The sequence below is a fragment of the Phallusia mammillata genome, chromosome 6 (assembly GCF_965637545.1).
Source record: "Phallusia mammillata chromosome 6, kaPhaMamm4.hap1.1, whole genome shotgun sequence".
NCBI classification, from domain to species: Eukaryota; Metazoa; Chordata; class Ascidiacea; order Phlebobranchia; family Ascidiidae; genus Phallusia; species Phallusia mammillata.
In genome coordinates this window covers 14,512,860-14,537,126 of record NC_137257.1, presented here as the reverse complement: position 1 = coordinate 14,537,126, position 24,267 = coordinate 14,512,860, and the positions used below count along the sequence as shown (strand labels likewise).

Genomic DNA, 24,267 nt, shown 5'->3' with positions numbered 1-24,267 from the left:
AAACAAAGATCTTAAAAACGTCTACCAGTATAAAACATGTCCTTAAATTGTCATTTATTAACTCTTTTCCATTGTTTTAAAAGAAATTATCTGTGTTTGTTGTTCAAAGCCTAGGGAACTCCGGACGGTAACGGTATGAGTTTATTGACAATTTACGGAACGTTTATTCGCGCCCCAAACATTCCGCCTGTTACCTGTATCTACATGGTGGTTTTCCTTTTGGGCATCTCATCCTGATTTCGCGCAAAGTTATTGTTCTACGGAACAGCATCAACATGCCTAAATCAACGTCCCGATTTGCAATGTAATTAGAAACCCACTCGCTCTGTGCGCTGTCACAACATAGGCCAAGCCTAAACCCGACAGACAGGTTCGTAACGCCCTTCCAGCACCTCAGAAGAATCTATTAGCCGAGATAAATTAAAATTTGTCACAAGGATAATTTTAGTGAGTTTTTTAGGAATACCAGGTTATGATGTATTGTCTAGACGAGGCCCCACCCTTGGCACGTTGTGGTGTGAAGCGGAACGTACCAGCAAAAGAGTTTAGTTTTTCTACCGTGACGCAAAACAGCCGTGTCGGCCAAGTCCGTGTCTTTTTCGCCCTACTAGGGTTACATCGCTTTGTAGACAGTAAGTAACAACATTAGACGGACATACAGGTAGCATCGTTTTAAAAAGTGCCCGCAGTCCAACCACGGATGGAATTAACAACTTTGCATATTTTAGCTAGGCTTCGGCCCAAAAGACCTCAGATAAAATCTTTTGTAGCTATAGTGCCGAAGGCTAGATTGTAGAGGACATGTGGCGATAGATAAACGGGCGTACAGGTGTTTGACCTGAAATGGATTAGCATATTTGTGAAAACAGCTTTACCTGCTTATTACAGCTTACAATAAATACTTAAAGTATTTAAATTTTAAATCACGCAAGCACGCGCTTTATGTGAAAAGGGTAAAATATCTAAGGCTTATCGGTTTATTTTAGAAAAACCACAAAGCAAGTTTAGCCTCAGTTTAATGCCCTGACGTGCACTTGTCGGTGATCGAATAGTTATTGTCTGACGTAAGCATGTGACGTTTTTAGGTCACATAACTGCGGGAATCGAACTTAACGGCAGCATGCGCTGTGCATGAGAATTCTTGTTTCAACAGCGTCGTCGCTCTGAAAAGAGCCTTTTACAGGGCAAGGGCCCCTTACTTGATGAAAGTTCGCTTTGCGGGTTTTAATAGGTTCTCAGGCTGAAATTAGATTTGACTTTAGCCGTATTTGGCATAAGCTCTAGTGTCCCAGAAGACTTTTACACGTATACAGTATCTTTGGTTTGCGCAAAGGAAACCATAAGAACTTTAAATCAGCAATAACCTTTTAGCATCGAGTGTGGTTGCGGGGTGCGTTTGAGACGCAAGTTTTAGTAGACGACGGTTGTTTGCTGTCAATAAAAATGCGTGGTTGTAGTTTTTTGCCAGTGTGCGTGCGTCTATCGCTTTCACATAATTTTGAACGCTGTGGAGAAGGTATAGTGTAAAGCAGTGGTTCGCAACTTATACTGATCGCGTACCACCTAACGACTTTTTCTACGTACCACGTAAACCCTGTTTGAACGGGTAGATCAAGAGATAGACCTATTCATCTTTACCAGTCTAGCGTATTTCTGAACCTACAAAGTTAGCGATTCTAAAAGAACATCCAAAACACAAGTTTTGCCAAAATACTCAGTTAGATCAGTTGAGTTGCATTTCTTAATCTGAATTGAATTAAGTACAGCAAAAAGTTACTAACGTACCAAAATGAAAGGTGGAAATCGTTGCGACAATGGCAATAGAATAGGGAAAGATTCCCAGAATAAATTTAACAGGATTTATAAATTTTTGAACATAACGATATTTGTTTTCATGGGATTTTGTTTGTATCAGGCTGTTACGAGAACAACACATGCGTGAGTATTATTGAAACTTTTTTACAAATTCCCAGGCAGTGTGTTGTTTTCCTACAGATGTATCGCTTTAGGTCCTAGCGATTGCAAATCCCTGTCATAAAATTGATCGTTTCATCAAAGTGCTACTTTGTACGATGGAAGGTGCTTGACATCGTGAAGTTGGTTGCCGAGTTGCGAAAGCAAGCTTCGTGTGAAACTTAACACCAAGCAGTCAGACTTTTACCACCATGAAACTCGAAGGACACGCAATAATAAGACAACGTCGAAAGAACTTTGTTTGCCAGGCGGCACTTAAAGATGTGGCTGAAAAATTCAGGTTTAGAACGTTGTCGGGCAATATTTATGCTACGGTTTGCCTTGTGTTCTTTTCTATGTTGACGACGGCAATATCTCAACAAGTAAACGGATTACAAAACCTCGCAAACAATAACGTTACAAACGAAAATCAATTTATGTGCAACGGCAGCCTGTCGTTTGCTTCTACCTCTGCACAAACTGAAGTAGTTCTGTTTGACGCCAAAACGTCAACATCGCCTGTGCAGTTTCAATTATCCAAACGATACTACGTAGCTCGAACGCCATTCAGAGTTATACTCTCAACTAAGGTGGAAAACAGTTCATCAAGTCCCAATATTACAGCGTTCTTTATTCAAGCGCACAAAGACAACACCACGGAGCTCACAGGAAAATTCTCCACCCGTTTTTCGAATCACGATATTGATGTGCACACTTGCGGAAACACTACGAGTTTCGACACAGCCACCATCAACCATTCAAAGTTCCGGTAAGCACCATTTGTGTATCTTTTTTCTTTTAGCTTTTTGAGGATAATTTCTGGACAATTAAACGATACCTTTAAATTTAGCCTACACAACGTTGTAGAAGCTAAACCTTGAAGGGATTTAACCTTACTATAAATAGTGAACTATGGTGAATACAACTGGGCAAAAAAAGTTTCAAAGAAGGTCAAAATCAAACCAGTGTGGGCTTTACTATTTTTTTGTATTTACATTTTTCAGTTTTTAAGTAGAATCCCCAAATAGACAATCAATTTAATGTAACGACCGATCACTTGCTAGACGGACCAGTATTTCTCTTCCAGTTTTATCATAAACAATCGACGTTTCGACGTACCATACGCGAGGCCTTCATTAGGATAATTTCATATCTTGAAATAAAAAAATACTTATAAAGTGACAAAAGCATCAAAACACACAAACAACAATAACAAGCATGTTTGTTGTTTAAATTAGTTGTAACAAGCATTTTTGTACGTTTATGTCAGTGCCCGTCATGTTGTAACGTTGTATTGGATTCCTGACGAGAACTCCGCTTTTTCTGGTCTCATTCGATTTAATGCCAACGTGAGATTGTCTACTAATGAAACTTGGAAGGGACTTTCGTCGTTTGAAATAGTTCCTAAAGTAACAGGTGAGAAATGTGCACAAGACAATTTCCTAAAGTAACAGTGGAGAAAATGTGTTGCCTCAAATGTAATGCGATGTAGGTTATATATGTACACAATAGCAAAATGAAATTTGTTAAACACAGAATGCGTTATCGGAGATGGGAATACATATCGTGGAACTGTCCATACCACTGTGTCTGGTAACGAATGTCAGCGATGGGACTCCAACATACCACACAACCATTACACGTAAGCATATATATCTCGACAATTGAAATCAGCCAAAATCAAACGCCGTAAAAAACGCATTTTTTTCTATTGTATGTCAAAAAAATTTAACGTCAAACTAAGTTGTTATAAGTTGTTTATAAGTCATCTTTCTAGTCCCAATAATGTAGATTGGTTTCATCCTATTCATAACTTACTCCCTTTTATAAATTCTTTGAACTAAGGTTCGCATACCCTTAGTTCGAAACTATTACTGAATTGCAGCAACAGCCTAACATCCGTGGTGATGCGGTTGTAATCTAGCTTTGTTGGTATTTTAGCAAGATGCTTTGGCGTCATTACAGTCAAACTGAATTCTAACAACATTTTTCATTTTTAAGCGCTCAACTGACTTGACTAAATTAAAGGTTGCCGTCAATTTATTAGTTAGGTGAATTTTGCCGAACACCTTAAACAGCCATGTTAAAACACAAGAAAAATTGATTTCAAAAGTTTGCCACTTTAAATCAAGAATTTTTTCAGAACCCCAGAACATTACCCAGAAGATGATTTGGTGAGCAACTTTTGTCGGAACATGGACAACGACACATCTCCTTGGTGTTATACAACGGACTCATCAAAACGATACGAAAAGTGCATTATACCAAAATGTAGGTGACACTTAATAAGATAAATTTTACCTCACCAGTCTATTTTGAGTAATTTGGTATTTCGGTGAAATGATAAAAAAAATTACCAAACCTCAAGTCCAAACATCAAAATATGTATTGATTTATTTGATGCACCAAGTATCTCACTGGGACATAATATTATGATTCGTCTTCATATTCGACAACAACATGGTTTAAAACCTATAATGTAGAAATTATAAGTGTATATTTATTGTTGATTAGATTGTTAGGTTTGTCCAGATTTGTAAGGATTAAAGGAAATTGTGAGCTACATCCTTATGGATTACTGTTTTATATGAGCTTGTGTCTCAAATATGGGTGGTTTGATTGTGAGTTGTGAACAATATATATAACCTATACTTATTTAGGTCATTTCCCAGGGCTTAGCTACCGAGATTTGTGCGGTAAGCCTGCCAAAAACTCTTGAAATCGGTATAATATAGATAAAAGTTTCGTGTTGTATGAACATGGTATAAGGGAGAAACGTTTTATCCATATATAATTTCAAACGTTACGTCAATATGATAGGTCACGCAACACTTACGCACACAGCCGTCCTCCTAAACACGTCAAAAGAGTTTATAAATGGAACAGAGCTTTACGTAAAATAACGTTTTTTAGTCATTGTACTATCATTTCTCAAGTCCTGGTTTGTTAATTCTGTTAACCTTTTTTATTGTAAAACGTGACCTGTTTGAAATTAAAATGCAAAACAGTAACATCTACTTAAGATCCAGCCGGATGTTAAAAAAACCTTCAACTCTTTATTCGCTATATGTGGACCTTTTCACATTTAAATTTATGATTGTTTTCTCAATTCAATATAAACGCTGTTTGACTAAAATTGTCAATTTGTCTTGCACTGCAGTGGTTTAGTATAATGCTTTCGTGTTGACATTGAAACATTTTCGACAATTACAATACCGAGCAACTCAAAAGTGTGTGGATCTACAAATTAACGAAAACATACATTTGGTGCATTATTTTTCAATACGTATTGTCCCAAGTGCCAACAATTATAGTTTTGCGGTGTCGTGACCGATATGTCTGTTATTGTTCATTCAGGTACCGACGAACTTCCAGATTTCTTTTATCCGTTTGGGCTCAGCGAAGGTGACCAGATTTTAAGTAAAACTGACAGAATTTCTGCGAACAAACCAATGATCCAAAAGTTACGCACGAAAAAGGCCAATTTGACGTCATTCGCGGTACGTAACGTATCCAAACAACATTCTTGGGTAAAGAAAGATCTTACAAACCAATAATTTTAGGTTACTGAAAACGGGTTACTTCTCTTCAATAACAACACAAACTTGATCGGTTTACCACCAAGAAAATTTCCCATCAATCGGTAAGTTTTTATTTCTAAATATATTCTCCTATATGACTTATGCTGAACAAACAGGGGCAAGTGTCGACTCATACCTGACTGCCTTCATATCATAATATTTTGCCACTTTAAACACTTCAAACGCCACTCTTGTGCTCAAAAACCGAAAAGCATTTGCTGGTGTCGGGCACTTGCATGTTTAAATCCTTATTCCCAATATTACTATGCTTTATAACTTGAAGTGTGAATGATGTGGTATCGTTTGTGTAGCTGTTTCCATTTGGCGAAGAGGTCAAACAGTTCAACACCATGTTTATCAAAAGTTCCACATATGGTATACCACTGTTGAAGTATATACATGCACTTTTATCACGTCTAGAAATGTAGCCAACATTCATTATGTCCTAGATTCTAGGACCTAGAACTACAGTAACAAAAATATAGGCCAGAATTCTTTTCAGGATAATAGGTTCGGCTTTGCCAAGAACTATGGCCATCGCCGTCTTCTGGGCAAAAATCAACCGCACAAATAGCGATCCCGGCAAATCGCTCGTCTTCTATCAGCAAAGTACGGACGCTGGTTTGCTTTCTCGTGTGACGGACGATATAAAAACACTTGCATCACAAGCAATCGACAAGAATTATACACTTGATGACTTTAGAGCCTCCTTCGCAATAGTTGCTACATGGTAAGTCTGCAGTGCCAATGAATCCCTTTTTTGTGTCCATTTTAGACCTAATAGAATAAATGTATCTAGGTTCTTGGTGAGCGATTCTTCAAACAACAGCAATAAGAGTTCGTTTCAAGTGGTCCTGGCCGGTGATGATGAGAAAACGTTTATAGTATTGAATTATGCTACGAAACGTTGGACGAATAACCAATTGGGCCAGGTTTGTATGATAAAACATGCCGCTTGTGCAGCAGCAAATCTTATTCCTTACGTTTAGTGCATTTTCATATGGTTTTCGCACGGGTCGCATGTTACGAAACAAAGTTATAGTTTAAATTTGTTCCAAATAGATAAATTTACAAGAGAAATGAATAGAATTTTTATTCTACAAATGCCCTAAGAATCTAGACATAAACCATCTGAACTACATCAGATTTGATTTTTTAGCATATTCCCGTAGTCCATTCAGTCTTAAACAACATTTTTTCAGGTTAATCTTTACCGGATATTTATCGATTGTAATGAAGTGCGATCTCCTGTTTAAAAAATACTTCAGCGACATTGATCCTGCTCTGATGGCTACAAAGCCAGAGCCACGAATCTATAAATATGTCATTTCGAAAGTTTGACAGCGCAAAATGCAACACTGCTGACAGATTGTAGTCTGACTTAAAATTAGCGCAACCCACTCAGGTGCTGTCCCGGCCGCAGGGAATCCCAACAACACAAAACAAACAATTGACATTTCGCTTCACATTTAGGTCGGATACGACTTCGATCTGGGAGAACACGGCAACGTTTGGCGCAATGATGACACCACCGCCTCCGATCTGTCGTCATTCGTCAGTCGAAGGTCAAACGTAAGGGCGATGGGCCGTTGGCTCATGGATATTTCTCCCTCTTGCAATTGTGATGGGAAAAAGCCTTCTCCTTCCGCCGCTTCTCAGCCTTCGACTACCCCAGGGACCGATCCGAGGTCCGTCCGTCTGAACAATCAATCAACGACGTCTACGCAAAATGAACTGCGACTACGGAACGAGACCGATGGCGATGTGCTGACAGGAAGACAAATCGATCCGTGTGGGAAAACCCCCTGCAATAATGGCGGGACTTGCACAGCAAACGGAAATCAGTGAGTGCTAAATTTACTATCTCTCCCTCTTTCGTGCTTCTGACAGAAACAGTTTTGCTGTTCAGGTCAGGTAAAGGTAGGGAAACCTGACTAAATTAGGTAACAAATATACATTCGTTGGAAGTGTGACATAAAGTTACATGTACTTTGTCTTTGAACAAAACGTGGAATTAAATTGAAAAAAAAAATCTTTGAACAAAACGTGGAAATTAAATTGTTATGTACAGTTTATTCGGAGTCTTAAGCTGCAAAGAAACAAACAAAACACGCAGACGTAACAAAAAATACCCAACATACACGAAAGTCTCGTTTTTAGTGTTTGTGTAAAAAAGAAAGCGAGTGATTATGCATCCATGACAACATTAATAAACATAAAATGTATTATCAAGCTTATTGAACATCCTGGTGTTAAAAGTATGTGTCAAGTGCATGTTAACCGTGTATCAATGTCGGATATGCATATTTGTCCTCTTTACAGCAGATTATCCTGCAACGATTACCGTTTGACAAAATGTTACATTTAATGTTACACGATGTGTGCCCCCGGGCTCGGCTAAGTGGTTGCCTTGATGTCAGGCGGTGTAGGCTATCAACTGCAAAATGCAAAAAATGTGTTTTGTAAAGTTTGGTCTGAAGTCGCCAATGTTTTTAAAGGGACGTATATATTTAAAATTAGTCAATAACCATGACTCCACAAGTGTGCCAAAACATTATTTAAACTTAGTATTATATGATAAAACAAGCTTTTAAATTCGAGTGTGGTAAATATTCAAAACTTGTGATAATCAACTAACCGATTTCGAACATTTTTTTGGAAGCCACCAAATAATAGGCATCTTCCGTAATAACCTAGAATATGTTTTTTGTAGATTTTCGTGTTCCTGTGTTCCCGGCTTTACTGGATCGACTTGTTCCGGCAATATTAACGAGTGTGTCAGTCAACCGTGTCAGAATGGAGGAACGTGCCAAGATTTTGTCAACAAATACAGGTACCGGATTGGAATCGATCTCTATGCTATTCAAAAATACAGGCATTTTAAAACCTTGTTGACTCTTTTATCAATTTACAAACAAAATGGGTTTAACAAAGTGTGCAAGGATGGAAAAAAAGGAGGGTCGTAAAGTGTAATATCCTGCTTTTATGTAAAATAACGGAAAAACCTGGCATAAAATAAATTTTCAGGTAGCAGAGCAAATCCCTAAAACTGAGTTTTCTTTGCCCACTAGACCGTAATACAAATTTCTTTGAAAAAATTGGGTGTTTGAAATTTGATGGTATATTTTTGAGCTGTGATATATTCTCTTTGTGACCAAAGAAACACTTCAGGTGACTGCTCACAACACATCTGCCAATTCTTTTAACACAAAACTTATCAATAGCTGTCTAAAACAAACGTTTTCAAAACAAAAAAAAACTTGTTTGTGTCCTAATGGATTTTTTTAGTTGTTTATGTCCTAATGGATACGAAGGCAACAATTGCGAAAGAACGGCTATAACCTGCGCGGAAGAACCTTGTCAAAATGGAGGTAATTCAAATCTTAAACTAATTTGCATACTAACACTTCAATATGCACTGTAGCCCGCCTAAATATTTGGCATAAAATCTTGTTATGAAAGCCAATACATTTTTTATACATCATATTACGCCAGACCCATTGAAGGGACGTTTGTTATGTACATTCGTTGTTCTTAACAAGCATGCATTCTTTTAGGCCAGTGCATAGATGGTATCGGCGGTTTTTCATGTCGATGTGCAACTGGCTTCACGGGCAAGACCTGCAACACGAGTTTTTGTGTGGATGGTTCATGTACATCACCTACACCTTGTGTTTCACTATTCTCAGGAAGAATGAACTGCACGTGCACAACGAATAAGCACCAAACGTGCATGGTCAGTTAAATATGGTATTACCACCGTATCTCACATTGTTTAACTCAGAGCTGTAGCAGAAGAAATCTGAAAGCAAAGTTGCTTTTAAAGTTTACTAATGTGCATCATTAGCTACTCGATTATATAACCATTTGTTTGATCTAAATCTTCTCTTTTTTTACAGACGCTACAGGAAACCATCCCACCACCAAGTAAGTTACTTTTTTTAAAAACAGAAATGTAGAATATATGAACCTGCAATGCAAATATTTGCCTCGTTAAATTATAATGGGATATGTATCTATCAACAAAATTAAGTTACGGGGGCTCGGAATATACAAAATCTTACTTTCAACGTTGGCAAGATTTGGAGTTTGTACGGACCTGGGCATTAGCTATATTTTAAACGTATGTTAGAAATCCCGCATCGAGTATGTGGAGTTTTAGAATATTGAACTCTCCCACGTTTGGTCGGATTCCCATGGTAATTGCAGGCTGCACTTCCATGTTTCATGATAACGTGTACTTTTCCAGCCTGTAACAGTTTACATATTAAAAAAACTTGCAATATTTCACCTCTCTATAAGGGGTATGGCGTTCACGTTTTTGAAGCATCAAACTTGATTCACAAATACCTTGCTTAAATAAATTGTCTTCGTCATCCAACGCCAAGAATAAACTATTCTAAAAATTTTTGGGTAAAGTATAAACAATAAGCAAATATAAAGTAAGTAAAAAGGGAACGAAATAGTGTTCTAACGTGCGCATCGCCAAAACCCACCACCCGATGCAGTGTTAGCTGGACGAAAATACACCATAGGTGCGAATAAACCGATAACCCCTAGGAAATACGAGATGATAGTAGTCCATTACTCACTCGTTCCGCCTCACTGCAACGCAAGCCAACAATCTCCAGAAGACGCAAATGACGTCATAATGCTTCGCCCTGTATGGCAAGTGGTGTCGAAACAAAGCGATTAAGTCACAATGTAAACTTCCAGTTAGCTGTTTGTCCATTCAGCATGTAAAAGCATGCAGTTTGAGAATGCACAAGAGCTTCGTTAGGTTACATATCTAATCCATGTATTTATATTGCTTGTTTACATTTTAAAATTTAAACTAAGGTTAAAAATAGCAAATATTTATTGATTTGTTACAAGGACTTATGTAAAGGTTACATAATTTGTCTGGTTTTCAACAACTTCAGTTATATTTCAAACTTTTCTAGGTAACTGTTTACAAGAACGTTTGGGAAGCCAAGTGTATGGATACATAGTTTGGAAAGAAACAAGCCGTGGCACAACGGTGTTGGTACCTTGTCCTGTTCCTAGTAACCAGAACGCATCTCGCAGGTGGTAAGTCAATCGTTTCAATGTCTATTCCCCATCTTTTTGTGATGTAAACCATTTCCTGACATTTGCAGCAGTCAACTTCGAGGTTGGGAGGATTCGGATATGAGTAACTGCCAGAGTTTGTCAGAAACCAGTTTGTTTTTACAGGGACTTTTCTTGGGCCCCATTTCTGCAGGTATTCATTACTAAAAAAATACACCCACGTATAGGTTTACAATGTTATTTTCTGAGAAAAGTTAAATAAGCGTAGCAGGAAATGCGTTTTGCTGCCTTGATGAGCACAGTTCTCTGAAATATATTTAGCATGTGTTGATTTGAAGCAATTTGTCGACTTCGTATAAGCTCTAGGCAAAATTTGGAAATAGAACAGTACCGCGCAATTATCTTGTTCTTCATTTGCACCGTTTAATCTGCCGACAAGAAAACACTGCTTACTTACAGAGAATGCGTCATCGGTGTTTAGCCAATTGGCACAAGTGACTTCACTACCATCGACGGTTTTAAATGCGTACGATATTGGAAATGTCGCAATGACCTTGCAACGAGGCCTTGATATAATTGGAACGATGAACGTAACCACTGCGGAGGATGTACTATCCGCAACAGGAAATGTACTGCTGTCGTCGGAAAACGAACGACGTTTGGCTGGAGAAGTTTCCTCGGCAAATGCATTGTAGGTTTGAAGAATTTTGTTTTGAATATTATAAGGACCACGAATTTTGATTGAAGTAATGGAATTGGGTTAATGCTATAGACTGTGATGGTTGCAAAAATTGTGTTTACCCGGTTGCTTGGGCTTCGTAACCGCTCCAAATTAGGAACTTGCTTTAAATTTAACTATATATATGAATGAAATGCCTGTTTTCATCCAGTGGTCCTAATTCCGTTTCTAAAAGTTAACAACTAGCTTAGTGTACCAAAGATCTATATCTGAAGGAAAATTTGATCAAAATACAACAATATCTATGAGCCGAAAATTGTGCATTTTAGAAAAAAAATAGTTAACCTATAGTGATAGTTGAAACGTTTTTTTTAACTAGCTTACTTTTCAAGTCCGTGTCCAGAATTCCGAAATAATTGCTAAATAGGGGAAAGTCGTGTAATTTGGACCACTTAAGTTTGAATCTTCATAAAATAAAAAGTAGGGCGGTTTATGCAATTCGTTAACTTATGGCGCTAAGTATTAATTTGCAAAAAGGCAATGTTTGGATGTTAACGTGAAAAGAGTAAAAGGCACTTAAAAATTTTTGCCAAGTGGTCCATTTTACACGCATAGTGTGCAATTTGGACCAAAGTCGTGTGTAAAATGGACCACTTACAATCCGTGGCGATTTCTCTTCCATAAGTTCCTCAAAACGAACGTTAACAGCCGCAGATACCAACTTAATCAAGATTTTAATACATTAACACAAAATCAATCAATGTTTCACAAAATATTTGACTTTTATTGAATGAAATCAAAAATTGAAATGAAAGAGATCTTGAAGATAAAAAGGCCATAAATAGAATCAGTAAGATAGCTGAAATGAACGAAAACTCAGAGAACACTGCAAACCAGCACCATGGCAAATTAAAGCAACAATTGGTAAATCAAAACAAAATGAATGTAAATCCTGCATTGAACATGGTCCAACAGTTCTCCTCACTAAATTTCTTTGTAATCAACAACAGAAGAGTTAAAGGACTTTCTCTCCTCAATACATTTAGACACAATCTGCCTAGTAGTAATTTAAGCCAAAGTTCTTTTAAAACTGTCAAAAACTTCCCTAAATGGTGTATGAATGATTGGTTTATTTTCAGCTGCCTGGTCCAAATTACACACTTTCACACACAATTTTTTTACCCAATCTATTTTACAACTGTTTGTGATCGGTTGGTGTTAATAATTATGTAGAAATCACCTACTCGAATAACCGTACCTGGTTAGTAACGAATAACACCATTTTCGACACAAACTTCGATAAAATGAACTCTGTGCTTTGGTTTTGTTGATTCAAATTACAAGGAATGCAAATGTGCAAAAGTAGAACGCGCATCAAAACATTGTTGTTGAAAAGAGCAAAGGTTTACATCACACACGTAATAAGTTTCGCTGTGGACAAAAAAATATTTGGTTTAAAGGTCAAACAACCTTGACTTAATTGTTGTGGTATTGTTTTGAAAGGTTTGTGGAAAATGTAGAAGCAACGACATTAAAATTGGATTTAAATGATTCAGAAGTTAGCTACGCAAGATCGCCAAGTATTGACATTTTCGTTGCACAACAACTTTTGACTGCAAGCGACATTTCAATTTCGCTTTCAAACGAACTATCGGTAAGTATAGGGTTTAAAATACCAACCTAACGTTAAAGGGTAAAAGCAAAGTAAGCCTAAAGAATTTAAAATCGTTTGTGGTGAACTGATGAAACAAACTGTAATGTGACAGGGAGGTTTACGAATACGCAAATGCTCCTATGTAGCCAAAAAACGATGTTTTGAAGGTAAAAATTACAACCAACATTTTATTCAACAGACTGAAATCGTGTTTAACGAAAACACGAGCAACGAGGCTCAGGCATCTCTAACATTACCAGCAAGCATTTGGGACAACAACCAAACTACAAATAGCACTGTCCAGTTTGTCACATACAAAATGTCAACACTTTTTGAGGTGGTTATTTTGTCTAGTGGCTTCTTATAGCACACCTGGGGTAGAACCAGTTTCGAATTTACCACTTTGATTTCTCCACAGTTTTCAAACACAAATCTCATTCCTTTGGCAAATCCCCAATCCCAATTGATAGTCAGTGACCTGGTTCTTAGTGGGGCAGTTGGTAAGTTGACTAAAACAACAATGTGGGTTTGACTCACTTAGATATCCGATTTTTGTTTACATGTGAAGAAATTATTTTTTCCTGTCTGCGATACAAGTAGGCTACTACAATCGTTTGATATTTAATTTGCAGCCACCAAAATTAGTAAAGTACCTGAAAATACACAAAAAAAAATGTGTTAAACTTCTGCTTTGACTTATAATCTATACACCAAATTAGATTTCCCAACCTGGTTTAGGGTAAAAAAGTTGAAACTGCTCATCTACAAAATACAGCCATTTTTGTTTTTTTAAAGTTGACTCACAATAATCCACACAATAAACAAAAGTTTTCGTTTATTAAGCAAATTAAGTAAAGTATATACCTTTACTCTTAAAAACATCTTTTAAATACAACAACACTGGTACGGTTTTATAAGTTGTTTTCCATGTTTTTCAGGCAACATGTCTATTCAAAACCTAACAGAACCGGTTGTTATCACTTTTCAACATGCGCAAACATTGAATATGGTCCACTGCGTTTTCTGGCGGCCGCCGGTATGTATTGGCAACAAACGCTTGACTAGTGCTCCATTAAAAAACTCGAATTTGTCGATAGGAGTGTTGTGAAATATATCAAGGCTTTTAGGTAAAAAAAAGTACATATAAGTACTATCAGACTGTTACGTCACAATGTCATTAAGTCGCTTGAGTATATATTCTAGATTGTTTGTCTAATCCTTAAAGCATATTTAATTGCTGTTATAATAATAGTTTTGTCGTTTTTTGCAATTATGTTGGTATGGTATAGCTAGATGGTAAGTTATAGGATTATTGACTGGGGGCCGTTGGAAGTCCCAGATATTTTACATTAAGTCATATTTCTGAAACGTTATGCTTTAAAGTTTAAAGTTTAAACCATTGTGAATGTATCAAATTTAAATTATACTTTCTAATAGATAAAATTAAATAACTGGGTGCTAGGAAACACATGCGTATTTTAATGGTGTTGCGCAAGATTGGATTGACCTACAGTAGCATTCAAGCGTGTATTACCGCGAACAATCATTAGCTTTTGAGGCAGCTAGTAAGTCAATATTAATTCATATCACTTCTTCAAAACACAAAATTAAAGTGTGTGAATCAAATAAGCAGGACATGAGCAGCAAAATAGTGCGAGTTTTTCACTTAAATTGGACACCAATATGCTGTATCGATACCAATTCGGCCGAAATATAAGAAGATTACCAGCACCGTTCATTGATAGCATTAGGTTTTGGCACCAATACAGTGCTTTTAGGACTACGCTTAGCAGTATGAATCATTAGTTGACCCCAAAGCATTTCCATGCACAGGCTATTGACTCTAGAACAAGGTCAATGCATTATTGCTTTCTATTTCAAAGAAACAGTGAACAATGCTTGTTTGTCGACAATGAAACGCGACCCACGAAGTTGAGTAAGTCTGTCCGCGCCTAACTTAATTGCTGTTACCAGGTCAAGGATGAAACAGAGGGCTCATGGTCGACTGATGGGTGTGTTGCCACAGCGATATCTGATACCGTGACCATCTGTGAATGCGACCACCTCACAAATTTTGCCGTATTGCTGGTGAGGCTTATCGTGTGTATTTTTTGGTTTCAGTTTGCTGGTTAGCATACAACAACGTTTTGTGTGGAAAATTCTGCAAATAATGCCGATGTTAACAAAGCGTTGTGGTGTTTTTTGTGTGGCTAACCCACGTAACCTATACAACAAGACAAAATTCAAAGTTGTTTGGTTAAAAAATAGTAACGTCGCAAACACTACAATCTCCCAGTCGAAAAGTGGAAACTTGTTTTAGAATCTTTTTTTGGAAAACTGAAATTTACAACCGTATAGCGCAGCGGTTCTCAACCTTTTTTCTTTCGTGGCCCATTTTCATTGCTCAAAAATTCTGTGGCCCAGTAAATTTTTATGAAAGAGAAAAACAACTATAAAATAGATTCAGAAAAAAGCAGAACATATTTCAAACAGATTATAAGTTCAAAATAACTTAATGCAAAAAATTCATAAAACAGCACTTTCCCTTCTTTAATCAAGCACTTTCAGTTATGACCGAGTTGGACAATGGATATGCTGCTATCTGGCTTTCTTGTAATCCCAAAGTAGTTTATTACATCATAAACATAAAGTGTTGCAGAAACTCAAAGTAACTTTATGCCGTAAATAGTTAAATTCAAATTAATTTACATCCCTTCTCAATTTCTCTCCAAGCCATTTTTGTAAAACTGAGTGTAGCGACATAAATGAAAGTAAATTCTTAAAAACAGCTTTCTATTTGATTGGTCTGTGGCCCAATTAAAATGCTTCCATGGCCCACCAGTGGGCCATGGCCCACCAGTGGGCCATGGCCCACTGGTTGAGAACCGCTGGTATAGCGCAAGCTCTTGCAAACCGATAGAGTATGCGCAAGACAAACCTGGTAGGCTAAGTGTATGTTTAAAGGTCACTTGTTGACCCCTCGTCTAGTGTCAGGGGAAGGCAATGTAGGTCAACGGAAAAACAGACATTTAAAGTGCGCAACATTAACCAAACAAATAAGGATAAACTAGTTGTAAGATGCTTTAATCTGTCTACAACAACTTGTAGGTTAAAAGTGCGTACATCGCATGAACGAATGTGACATATTTTGCAGGCAAGTTAGGTAAAACACCTAATTGATTCTTTTATCTTGGAGTATTAGTAGAATAACAGAAATACATTATATACGACTCCTTATTAATTTTACGGTCCGGTGTGACCATCATAAAACGTATAGCGGTTGGAATAACAAGGTATTTTTGTTGTTTTCAGGACATTTATAACGCACAGGACATGATTGGCGATCCACATGTTCTGGCGCTGCGAATTCTTACCTACATTGGTTGCGGGATTTCAATCCTGGGACTTTCTCTTACACTTATTTCTTACGTACTATTCGGGTAAGACACGGACTGTCTCGATTTGTATCTCAATGACGGAATCCTATAAATTCAAGAAAAAACTGTCACACTAGCAGTGTAAACAAATATCTAAGTCTAAACCTTTTTCGCTCCACTGTCAAGTTTAAAACTTATAAACTTTTTAAAATACAAACTTGTGAAAAGAGTGACTTTAACTTAACCTAAATAATAAATGTTCCCCTTCCCTGAAGGGGACACATATTGTTTTTGTCAACTGTCAGTTTTACTACTTCATGACGCTAATGCCATGTCTCTGGTCCTGAACTATAGTCGAATATCTACGTGTGTAAATAAACTGCTTCTGTTTTTGCAGAAAATTGAAGAAAGATATTCCTTCAAAAATTCTGACCTGTCTTTGTGCTGCTTTGATTGCCGTCAACGTATTCTTTTTGATTCTTGTTCCTTCCTATTCAAAGTAAGTACAGCATTGAGTTTTAAAGTAAACGTAACACCAAAAAAATCCTTTCTAGATTAAGTTTTCAAAGCCAGTGTCAGGAGCAAGTATTTTGCAAAATTTAATAAAATGTTGCATAAGATTTGATGGTATTTGTCCCTGACTTATACTTTATAAATTTGTACTAATCCTATTAAAGCCCACGTAATTCCTACTGTAAAACTGACTTTGTGGCAACATAATAAAATAAAGTGCCAAGGTAGTTGTATCAATTATTGAAGAAAAACAATTTGATCATTGTATGCTTAATTGTTAAACCAGCCTTTCTTTTAGTTCACGTGCCTGTGTTGCTGTTGCCGTATTGCTGCATTACTTTTTACTGTGTTCATTGATGTGGATGGGCGTGGAGGCGATGAACATGTACATAGCCCTTATCCGAGTCTTTAACGCCTATTATCGCAGATATTTGATCAAACTTTCCCTGGCGGGCTGGGGTAAGATTTCTAACTGATAACAAACACGTTTCCAAACTAGAAGGGTGGCTTAGCACATATTGCCCTTGCACATACACTATACCCTATTTTAAAAGATTGATATACTTCCTTTACATATTTTACACTGGGTCCCATATCATCCACTGTCTTTTATAACGTTGGTTGTTTCTGCAGGCAAAAACTCATGGGTCCCCACAAATGCAAAGTTGTAGATAATGCATTTCAATAGATAACAATGAGTAAGTTTGGTATTGTTAAGACAAACACAGTGATTGGTACTGTGCATATTTAAATATGCTATATGGAGTACAAACTGTTTAAATTAAAAAACTCATTTTAGGGGGCTAGTAGGGTAACTAATGGAGGTTCAACACACACAAACTTAAAAAGTAGGAAACCACAATGACTCAATCAATAGTACCGCAAAATTTCAGTCCAATCTGCCAACGTTTAAAATTTCAACCACTAGAGGTGTTTTGAGCAACAACCGTTAATGTTTCTGACATCAAAGGGCTGTTAACAACCCCCGAACTGCCATGGCGCAAAAATGTCCACCAAGCAACCCACAAAGTCACAAACGAGTAACATACAACTGGTTGCCCTTGTAACACTATTGTGCAACAGAAATCTTTCGTTTGTGGTGCCCAGTAACATACAAATACGTTTACACTTTGGGGGCTTGTGGGGTAAATGTTAGGGCTACGGGGTTGAACAGAACAATCGACACCTATAAATGGCATACAAGCTATCCAAATTTTAGCCAATTCTGACATTTGTTTACACACTCACCCCTTTTAGGGGGGTAGCGGGGTAAATACTAGGGTTATCCAGACAAACAAAGTGGTATGCACATCTACATAACTACATCTACCATCTGTGTAAATTTCAGTCAAATCCATCAAACATTTGATGGAAAAACGAGTCGGACAAACTTTGGGGAGAAAAAAAAAATGAAAGAAAAACAAACAAAAAAAAAAGAAAGAAAAAAAAACAATTTGAGTAAAATCAATATGTGTCCCCTTCAGGGAAGGGGACCCATAATTAGCTATAGGCTATGCATGTAATCACCTAATAAGGCTCTTTTCTGTTTCTTTGCAGTGCAAAAGAATTTAAAATTTGTTTGTTATTTAATTGCTCATTTGTTGTTATCGCTTTTGATTGAAGGCATGTTACTTTGTTTGCATGATTTCACGATACGGGGCAAACTTCTATTTTCGGATTGTCTGTTAGCAGCCAAAAAAAACTTGATTTTCCTGTTGCGAAACAATGCCTCTTTTGTGCAGGAGTTCCGTTCATATTTGTTGCTGTTGCTCTGGGACTGCATTTCGGTGTCGAACCAAGTTATGTCCGCCTTGAAAACCAGCAAATGTAAGTTATAACTTATTAAAATGTTTTACATTTTTTTGTCAAAATTCTAATTTGGAAACACATCACTTGGTTTCTAATCTTTGACCTATGCGATTTTGGTTTAAGCATACGAAACCATTTTTGTTCAATAATAATGATTTTTACTAGATAATACGTGACATATCACTGGCTATAAGCAAATGTAAATGTTAGTATATGGGATATGTTTGAGACACCACTAATAAAACAATATCTCTTTGTAGATGCTGGCTTCGTTCCAACGTCTTCTATGGAACTCTAGTGGCTCCGTTTGGAGTGATTTTCATTTTTAATTCGATCATATTCTGTCTCGTACTGGGTCAATTGCTAGGAATGAGCTCGAGAAGAAAACTGAAAAAGCGGGATTCCAGAAGAATGAAGCGACCTGTTAAAGGAGAAAATGCCAGAAAGTTCAGAGGGGCCGTAGGTGAGGATATATAAATTGAAAACAATATGAACCGCAACTGGATTTGAATGTGTACAATATTTTAGGATTGATGGCACTTCTGGGAATCACTTGGGGTCTGGCGTTTGTTGCTGTCGGTGAAGCTCATCTTGCATTTTCGTACGCTTTCGTGCTGCTCAATTCAACGCAGGGTGACTATCCGACAGTTTTTGTTTGATTAGTTTTAAATCTTTTTTTTTAATCCTAAATAGATTATACACAAAACGAGTTATTCTTGCACATTTTTAAAGTTTGTAACTTTTATACACTGCAACTGTGGTTCCAACCTAGGGTAAATGGAACCCCAAGGAGCGCTTGAAATGTTTCCAGGAGGTTCCTACGTTCATCTGTATTTGAAAGTTAAAAAAAACAGTTTCCTTCACTTTTGATTCACTAACAAAGACAAAAATTAAGTTTTAGAGACGTTCATAGATACAGAATCTTGACTTTTGGTAAAGCAATATGGACTAGTTCAATCACCACATATTGATCTTTTTTCGTTTGATACCACATCGGTTGTTAAAAAACTTTTAGACTGCCATCCATTAAGTTAGTTTCTATGCCTTCAAGTATTTTTTACACCTGAGTTGATTTAATTTATTAAAGGGTTCCGTGATACAAACAGGTTGGTAACCACAAACTCAAAACGTATTTGTCGATGACCTTCATTGTTTGAACCCAAAATATTTTTAATCAAAGTACGAATATCAACCATACAAACAAGTTTTGAGTTTTTTGACCAATTAATAGGTTTTTGGGTGTTCGTGTTCCATTGCTTGCTCAAGCACGAAATTGTTCGCGGATGGCGACATTTGTTACAAGGAAAGAAACTTCGGGACCTGCGATCCAGTTCAAAGCAATGGACGAGGTTTGACTCATGATTCTCGCGCACAATCATTCACAGTGTGCCCTTCTCACCTTTTGTACTTATTTGTCACTCAGACGGAACAGTGAAAACTCAAGCGCATCGACTCGTGGCAGTCGTTCCACTCCAGTAGCTTCCAGAACAACATCCACTGCGTCAATCAACAGAACATTAGGTAATACACAAGCATTTTACTCACTGGATCTACCAGATTTTTATTCTAGCACAGTAAGTGCATTTTTAGGCGTAAAGGTTGTTTTTTTTGTACCAAATATTTCAAGGAAGCATGGTAACTGATCGGTCATACATTATGCCTGGCAGCAATAGCTTGTTTCATGGTAACTGATCGTTTTCATTTTTATTATGTGTGAGACCAACCTTTAGGCTTAGTGTAAAGCTTGGACTGTTTCTTTATGAGTTTTTCATACGAAAGCATTTGAGAAATTATGTTGACAGTCACTTGTGCACAATGTGTTAAGAAATGCAAAACGAGACTTAAATGTGTCTTCGATTAAGTCTACCCCTTTAAACAGTTTAATCCTTCATCAATGCATTTTCCTAATATTTTGCAGATTCTGAAGATGCTCTATCATTGTCCAAATCAAAACTACCACCGGAACTTAAAGCAAACAAAGTCGAGACAAAGCTGTTTGACAAAAAGGAGTTGCCAGTTTCAAATTCCAGTAAGTCTGTTTTGAAAACATTTAAAGCGTAAAATTAGCTGCTGAGTGAACTGAAAACGCGGTGGTGCGGAAATTCTGGCTAATACACTGCACAAAAATGTATGAATTTTAATTAGCTCGCTGAAATTGTTTATGCATTGTTTATGCAATAAACAAATTACAGTACAGAATGCTGATTTAGTCTTTGACTCTAAACACTTAAAACAAAATGACAAAACAATGCTACCAATAGACATATGGCTGTGATATATGTTGAATAATTCCCAAAAGACAAATCTCGATATATTTCCTTTCTAAGATCTTTGGGATCGTTAGGTTAAAAGTGGAAATTTCAATTAGTCAACCGTTTCATGCCAATGCGAATAATAACACAATGTCAAAAAATACACAGTTATAAAAGAAAAACAACTTCCTCTTCAAGCGAGTACGTCCGTCTCATCGGATGAGGTAGCAGTTCGAAGGCTGGTGCGTCGAATTCCCCGTCCAGTTATCGCTCCACCTTCCGTATCAGTTGCAGTACAGACTGACCCTGTAATGCACCACAAGAAAAAGTTGCAAAAAGCTCTTTCGACCGGCACTAACATTCGGGAAAAGTACAGAATCATCTCGTCCAACGGAAACCTCATCAAATTGGAAGAACCACGCAAAGAGGTTCTACGTGAGAACGAAAGTTTAAGAGATTCGGGTGACGATGCAAGAAGCCATCAAAGGGTTTCAACATCATCATCAAATGAGAGCGGAATTTATTCAGACAATGTGAGCGGCAAGTCGGTGGGAAATATATCAGACGATAAGACTTTTGAAGGAGATATCGGTCAAGTGTCAGGCGATGAGCTGTCCCCCTCTCATCATTACCATGGCGACAGTTCCAGCGTTTCCAGCTCAACAAGCTGCGCTTCGTCGAATTCTGTTGAGGCTTCAACTGTCAGAAACATACGATCGCAACAAACCCAAGGGTAACATTTTGGATTTATTTTCATTGCATAAAGATTACGACTGGCTATTTAGGTCTAGCAGAACTCAGCAGTTGTAAAAGTATGCCGTATCGCTAAAACGGTAAAAGAATTGGTGCCGAAGCGGGGTTCCACCAAGGGTCTCAACCGAAATTTATCGCAATTATCGGATATATCTTAAGTCGGTTGTAAAATCCCTAAATAATTTTAGCATGTATTTGAGAATCTGTACATTAGTTTGGTTTTTGGTTATGTTTTTCTTTAACGTAGCTTTTAGTTGTTGTTTTTGTGTCTGTGGCTTTTGTAATAGGCTAATTATTGTTGAAACTTCGGGACGATTTTGACAAACGTCTAATGGTACCGGTAACAAAGTAATCTATTGTTTAGTCAATCAGACTCCCCACAAGAGTCCTTCCGATGACAAGTCACTTTTTTGTTTACTTTATTGGCACTGACGCACGGTTTTGTGTATTTTATGTATAGGTGTTATTGTTGCAGAATTCAGGGTTTGTAACTTTTAGAAGTTGAAACAGCGATTTGTTTGGAGAATAATAAAAAAATAGTACACTGTCTGATCCGCAATGCTAAAAATGGACCCAAAAATGTAATTATAAACTGCAGATTTAACGCAATTGAATTGTTTTGAATCAGTACAAGTATATTGTTTGGTGTTTGAAACTGCACAATTGCAAAAAAACTGCCTATTGGCTACCTAAGCTTTAATGAAAACAAACAATACATTCATACTGGGGATCCAAAGGCATTGTCATAGACTGCGGTAAAAAATTAAAACATCTAAATGTAAATTTTATGTTACAGCGGGCTAGAGTCAGAATCAAAAGTCTCGACAACCTGGATTCCACCGTTGGTGATCAAAAGAGCGGAATTCAACATGAGTCAAACGAGACACGCCAAAAAACTCACCAATGTTCGATCCAAGTCTCAACCGATTTTCCTAAATTTGCCTGGCAAAGAAAAACTCTCGACCCTTCAGCTACAAGACCCTGTTGTGGAAAATGAAATTGACCCAATCGTAGCCCTGAATAATACCTCTGTGACCGGAATTGATGACGCAATACGAATGACGAAATTCCGAATCAATAGAGGCAGCTTCCATGATACATGCCCTTAACACTTCAAACACCGCACGCCTTGTCCATTTGTCATTTTTGTTGTTGTATGTATTACTATTGTCGTTGTTACTGTACATATGATACTTCAAACAACGATTATGAACTGAGTTTTTGTTGCAGAGAAACAGAGAGAGCTTTTATCTTTTTTCGGTCTAACGCTGGTTTGTTCCAAGCGTTTGGTCAAGAAAGTGTGATTGAAACTAATTTAAATTTACAAACATGTTTCCTAGTTATCAGAAGTTGATCCTCCGTAAGTTAAACCCTGGATGACCCAGCGGTTCACCCACAGGCCCCCCAAACTGATTTTTTAAAACGGCTATTTACTAAAAAACACGATCCAGAAATTTCATACTTAAGAATTTCAAATCAACTTTCAAGCTTAGTTGGATTTACCCCTTCACCCCGAAATATTTGCCTTTAAGTTTACCAATCATTTAGGTCAAAATACAACCCCTAATGAGCTAAAATGTTACACAGTTATTTGTAGGATAAGCTTTAAATTTTAAATGTTGTTAAAAAATTTAGCTTAACCAGTCAGTGGTTACCTTGAAAGCCTCAAATATGTATCAAAGCTACATTGTGCCCTTGCTAGACACTCAATTGGGAAGCCATGAGGGTTGATAAGTTGGGTGTTAACGCTGAATCGTAAAAAAAAAAACTTCACCAAAACGTTACAGTTGTTTTAGGGTGTTTCTTGTTAGTTGTTTTAAAATTTTTGCCTAGTGGTCACCTTTATAGCCCCAAATATACGTTAAACCTCCATTTCGACCTTGTTAGACACTCGCGTCTGACTGGAGCGATGGGATTGTATGGCTTACAATCTCGAATGACCGCTACTCTATGCATCAGGAAGCAAAGTTAGTTGTAGCACACTTTGAAGGGTATAGCAGAGGTTACATACATTGTGTGTCTTGATACTCATCCTCCATATACAGTATGTTAAGGTAGTTGCATATTTTTCAACAATAGCAAGGTCATGTGTTTTCAGTCTCGGTACAAGTTTGCATATTTAACTACTTTTGGAATATGCACCCGTCAGGCAAAACTTTGTGGATAAATAGAACGATAAAATGTGTGTCACCGAAACCAAGGTGTAAGATAATTAAACTGATGTTTCCGCGCTAAACTACCGCACAGCGGAAGGTTGCGGCGGAATTTTACTACAGCGTGCTTTTAATTTTGACTTGAAATATATTCAAAAAACAATACTTGGGTTTGTATAATTTAGGTAAAACGTTGTTATTGAACATAAAGGTTTGTGGGCTACCGAAAACCTTGCCAAATACCGCACAGCGAGAGGCTACAAGTCAACGTATAGGTTAAATTCTCAGAGGAATATTTTTTCTGCTGTTTTACTGCTTTTGAATACATAAAGTTTTAATGAAAAAAAGTATATGAACAAAACTTAATTAAACGAAACGATGCCAATAGGCGAAATCTAGGCTGTATTCTGAGGTTTTCATCGACTAAATGTGTTTAAGTTTTGGGTTGAACAAAACTTGAGTTTGGGTTGGTGCTTAATTACTGCTAATTTGTC

General features: G+C 37.2%; 1 protein-coding gene across 3 annotated transcripts; it reads left to right on the top strand.

The window, feature by feature from the left end:
- The first annotated feature begins 1,986 nt into the window (after positions 1 to 1,986).
- LOC145233457 (uncharacterized) lies at positions 1,987 to 22,838 on the top strand. 3 transcript variants are annotated; one of them, XM_080098179.1, is made up of 32 exons: positions 1,987 to 2,722; positions 3,224 to 3,369; positions 3,490 to 3,595; positions 4,097 to 4,224; positions 5,311 to 5,453; positions 5,517 to 5,596; positions 6,037 to 6,264; positions 6,334 to 6,466; positions 7,008 to 7,378; positions 8,248 to 8,367; positions 8,823 to 8,905; positions 9,092 to 9,270; positions 9,434 to 9,461; positions 10,478 to 10,604; positions 10,673 to 10,776; positions 11,043 to 11,274; positions 12,766 to 12,916; positions 13,116 to 13,253; positions 13,335 to 13,416; positions 13,855 to 13,952; positions 14,891 to 15,004; positions 16,229 to 16,356; positions 16,691 to 16,792; positions 17,105 to 17,265; positions 18,549 to 18,633; positions 18,876 to 19,078; positions 19,144 to 19,248; positions 19,847 to 19,964; positions 20,039 to 20,136; positions 20,534 to 20,644; positions 21,066 to 21,600; positions 22,417 to 22,838. In XM_080098179.1, the coding sequence occupies exons 1-32, from the start codon at positions 2,166 to 2,168 to the stop codon at positions 22,727 to 22,729; spliced, it is 5,307 nt and encodes a 1,768-aa protein (XP_079954305.1). In that variant the 5' UTR covers positions 1,987 to 2,165; the 3' UTR covers positions 22,730 to 22,838. The 3 variants fall into 3 exon arrangements, with proteins under 3 accessions (XP_079954305.1, XP_079954304.1, XP_079954307.1); XM_080098178.1 differs by having other exon boundaries at positions 21,036 to 21,600; XM_080098181.1 differs by lacking the exon at positions 21,066 to 21,600 and having other exon boundaries at positions 22,417 to 22,481.
- Positions 22,839 to 24,267: the final 1,429 nt, after the last annotated feature.

Bases quoted from the DNA above. Each gene is read 5' to 3' on its own strand.
- LOC145233457 (XM_080098178.1), top strand. From the start codon at position 2,166: ATGAAACTCGAAGGACACGCAATAATAAGACAACGTCGAAAGAACTTT. The intron at 13,417-13,854 runs GTAAGTTGACTA...CATGTTTTTCAG, and splicing joins GGTTCTTAGTGGGGCAGTTG to GCAACATGTCTATTCAAAAC. The intron at 13,953-14,890 runs GTATGTATTGGC...TGCTGTTACCAG, and splicing joins GCGTTTTCTGGCGGCCGCCG to GTCAAGGATGAAACAGAGGG.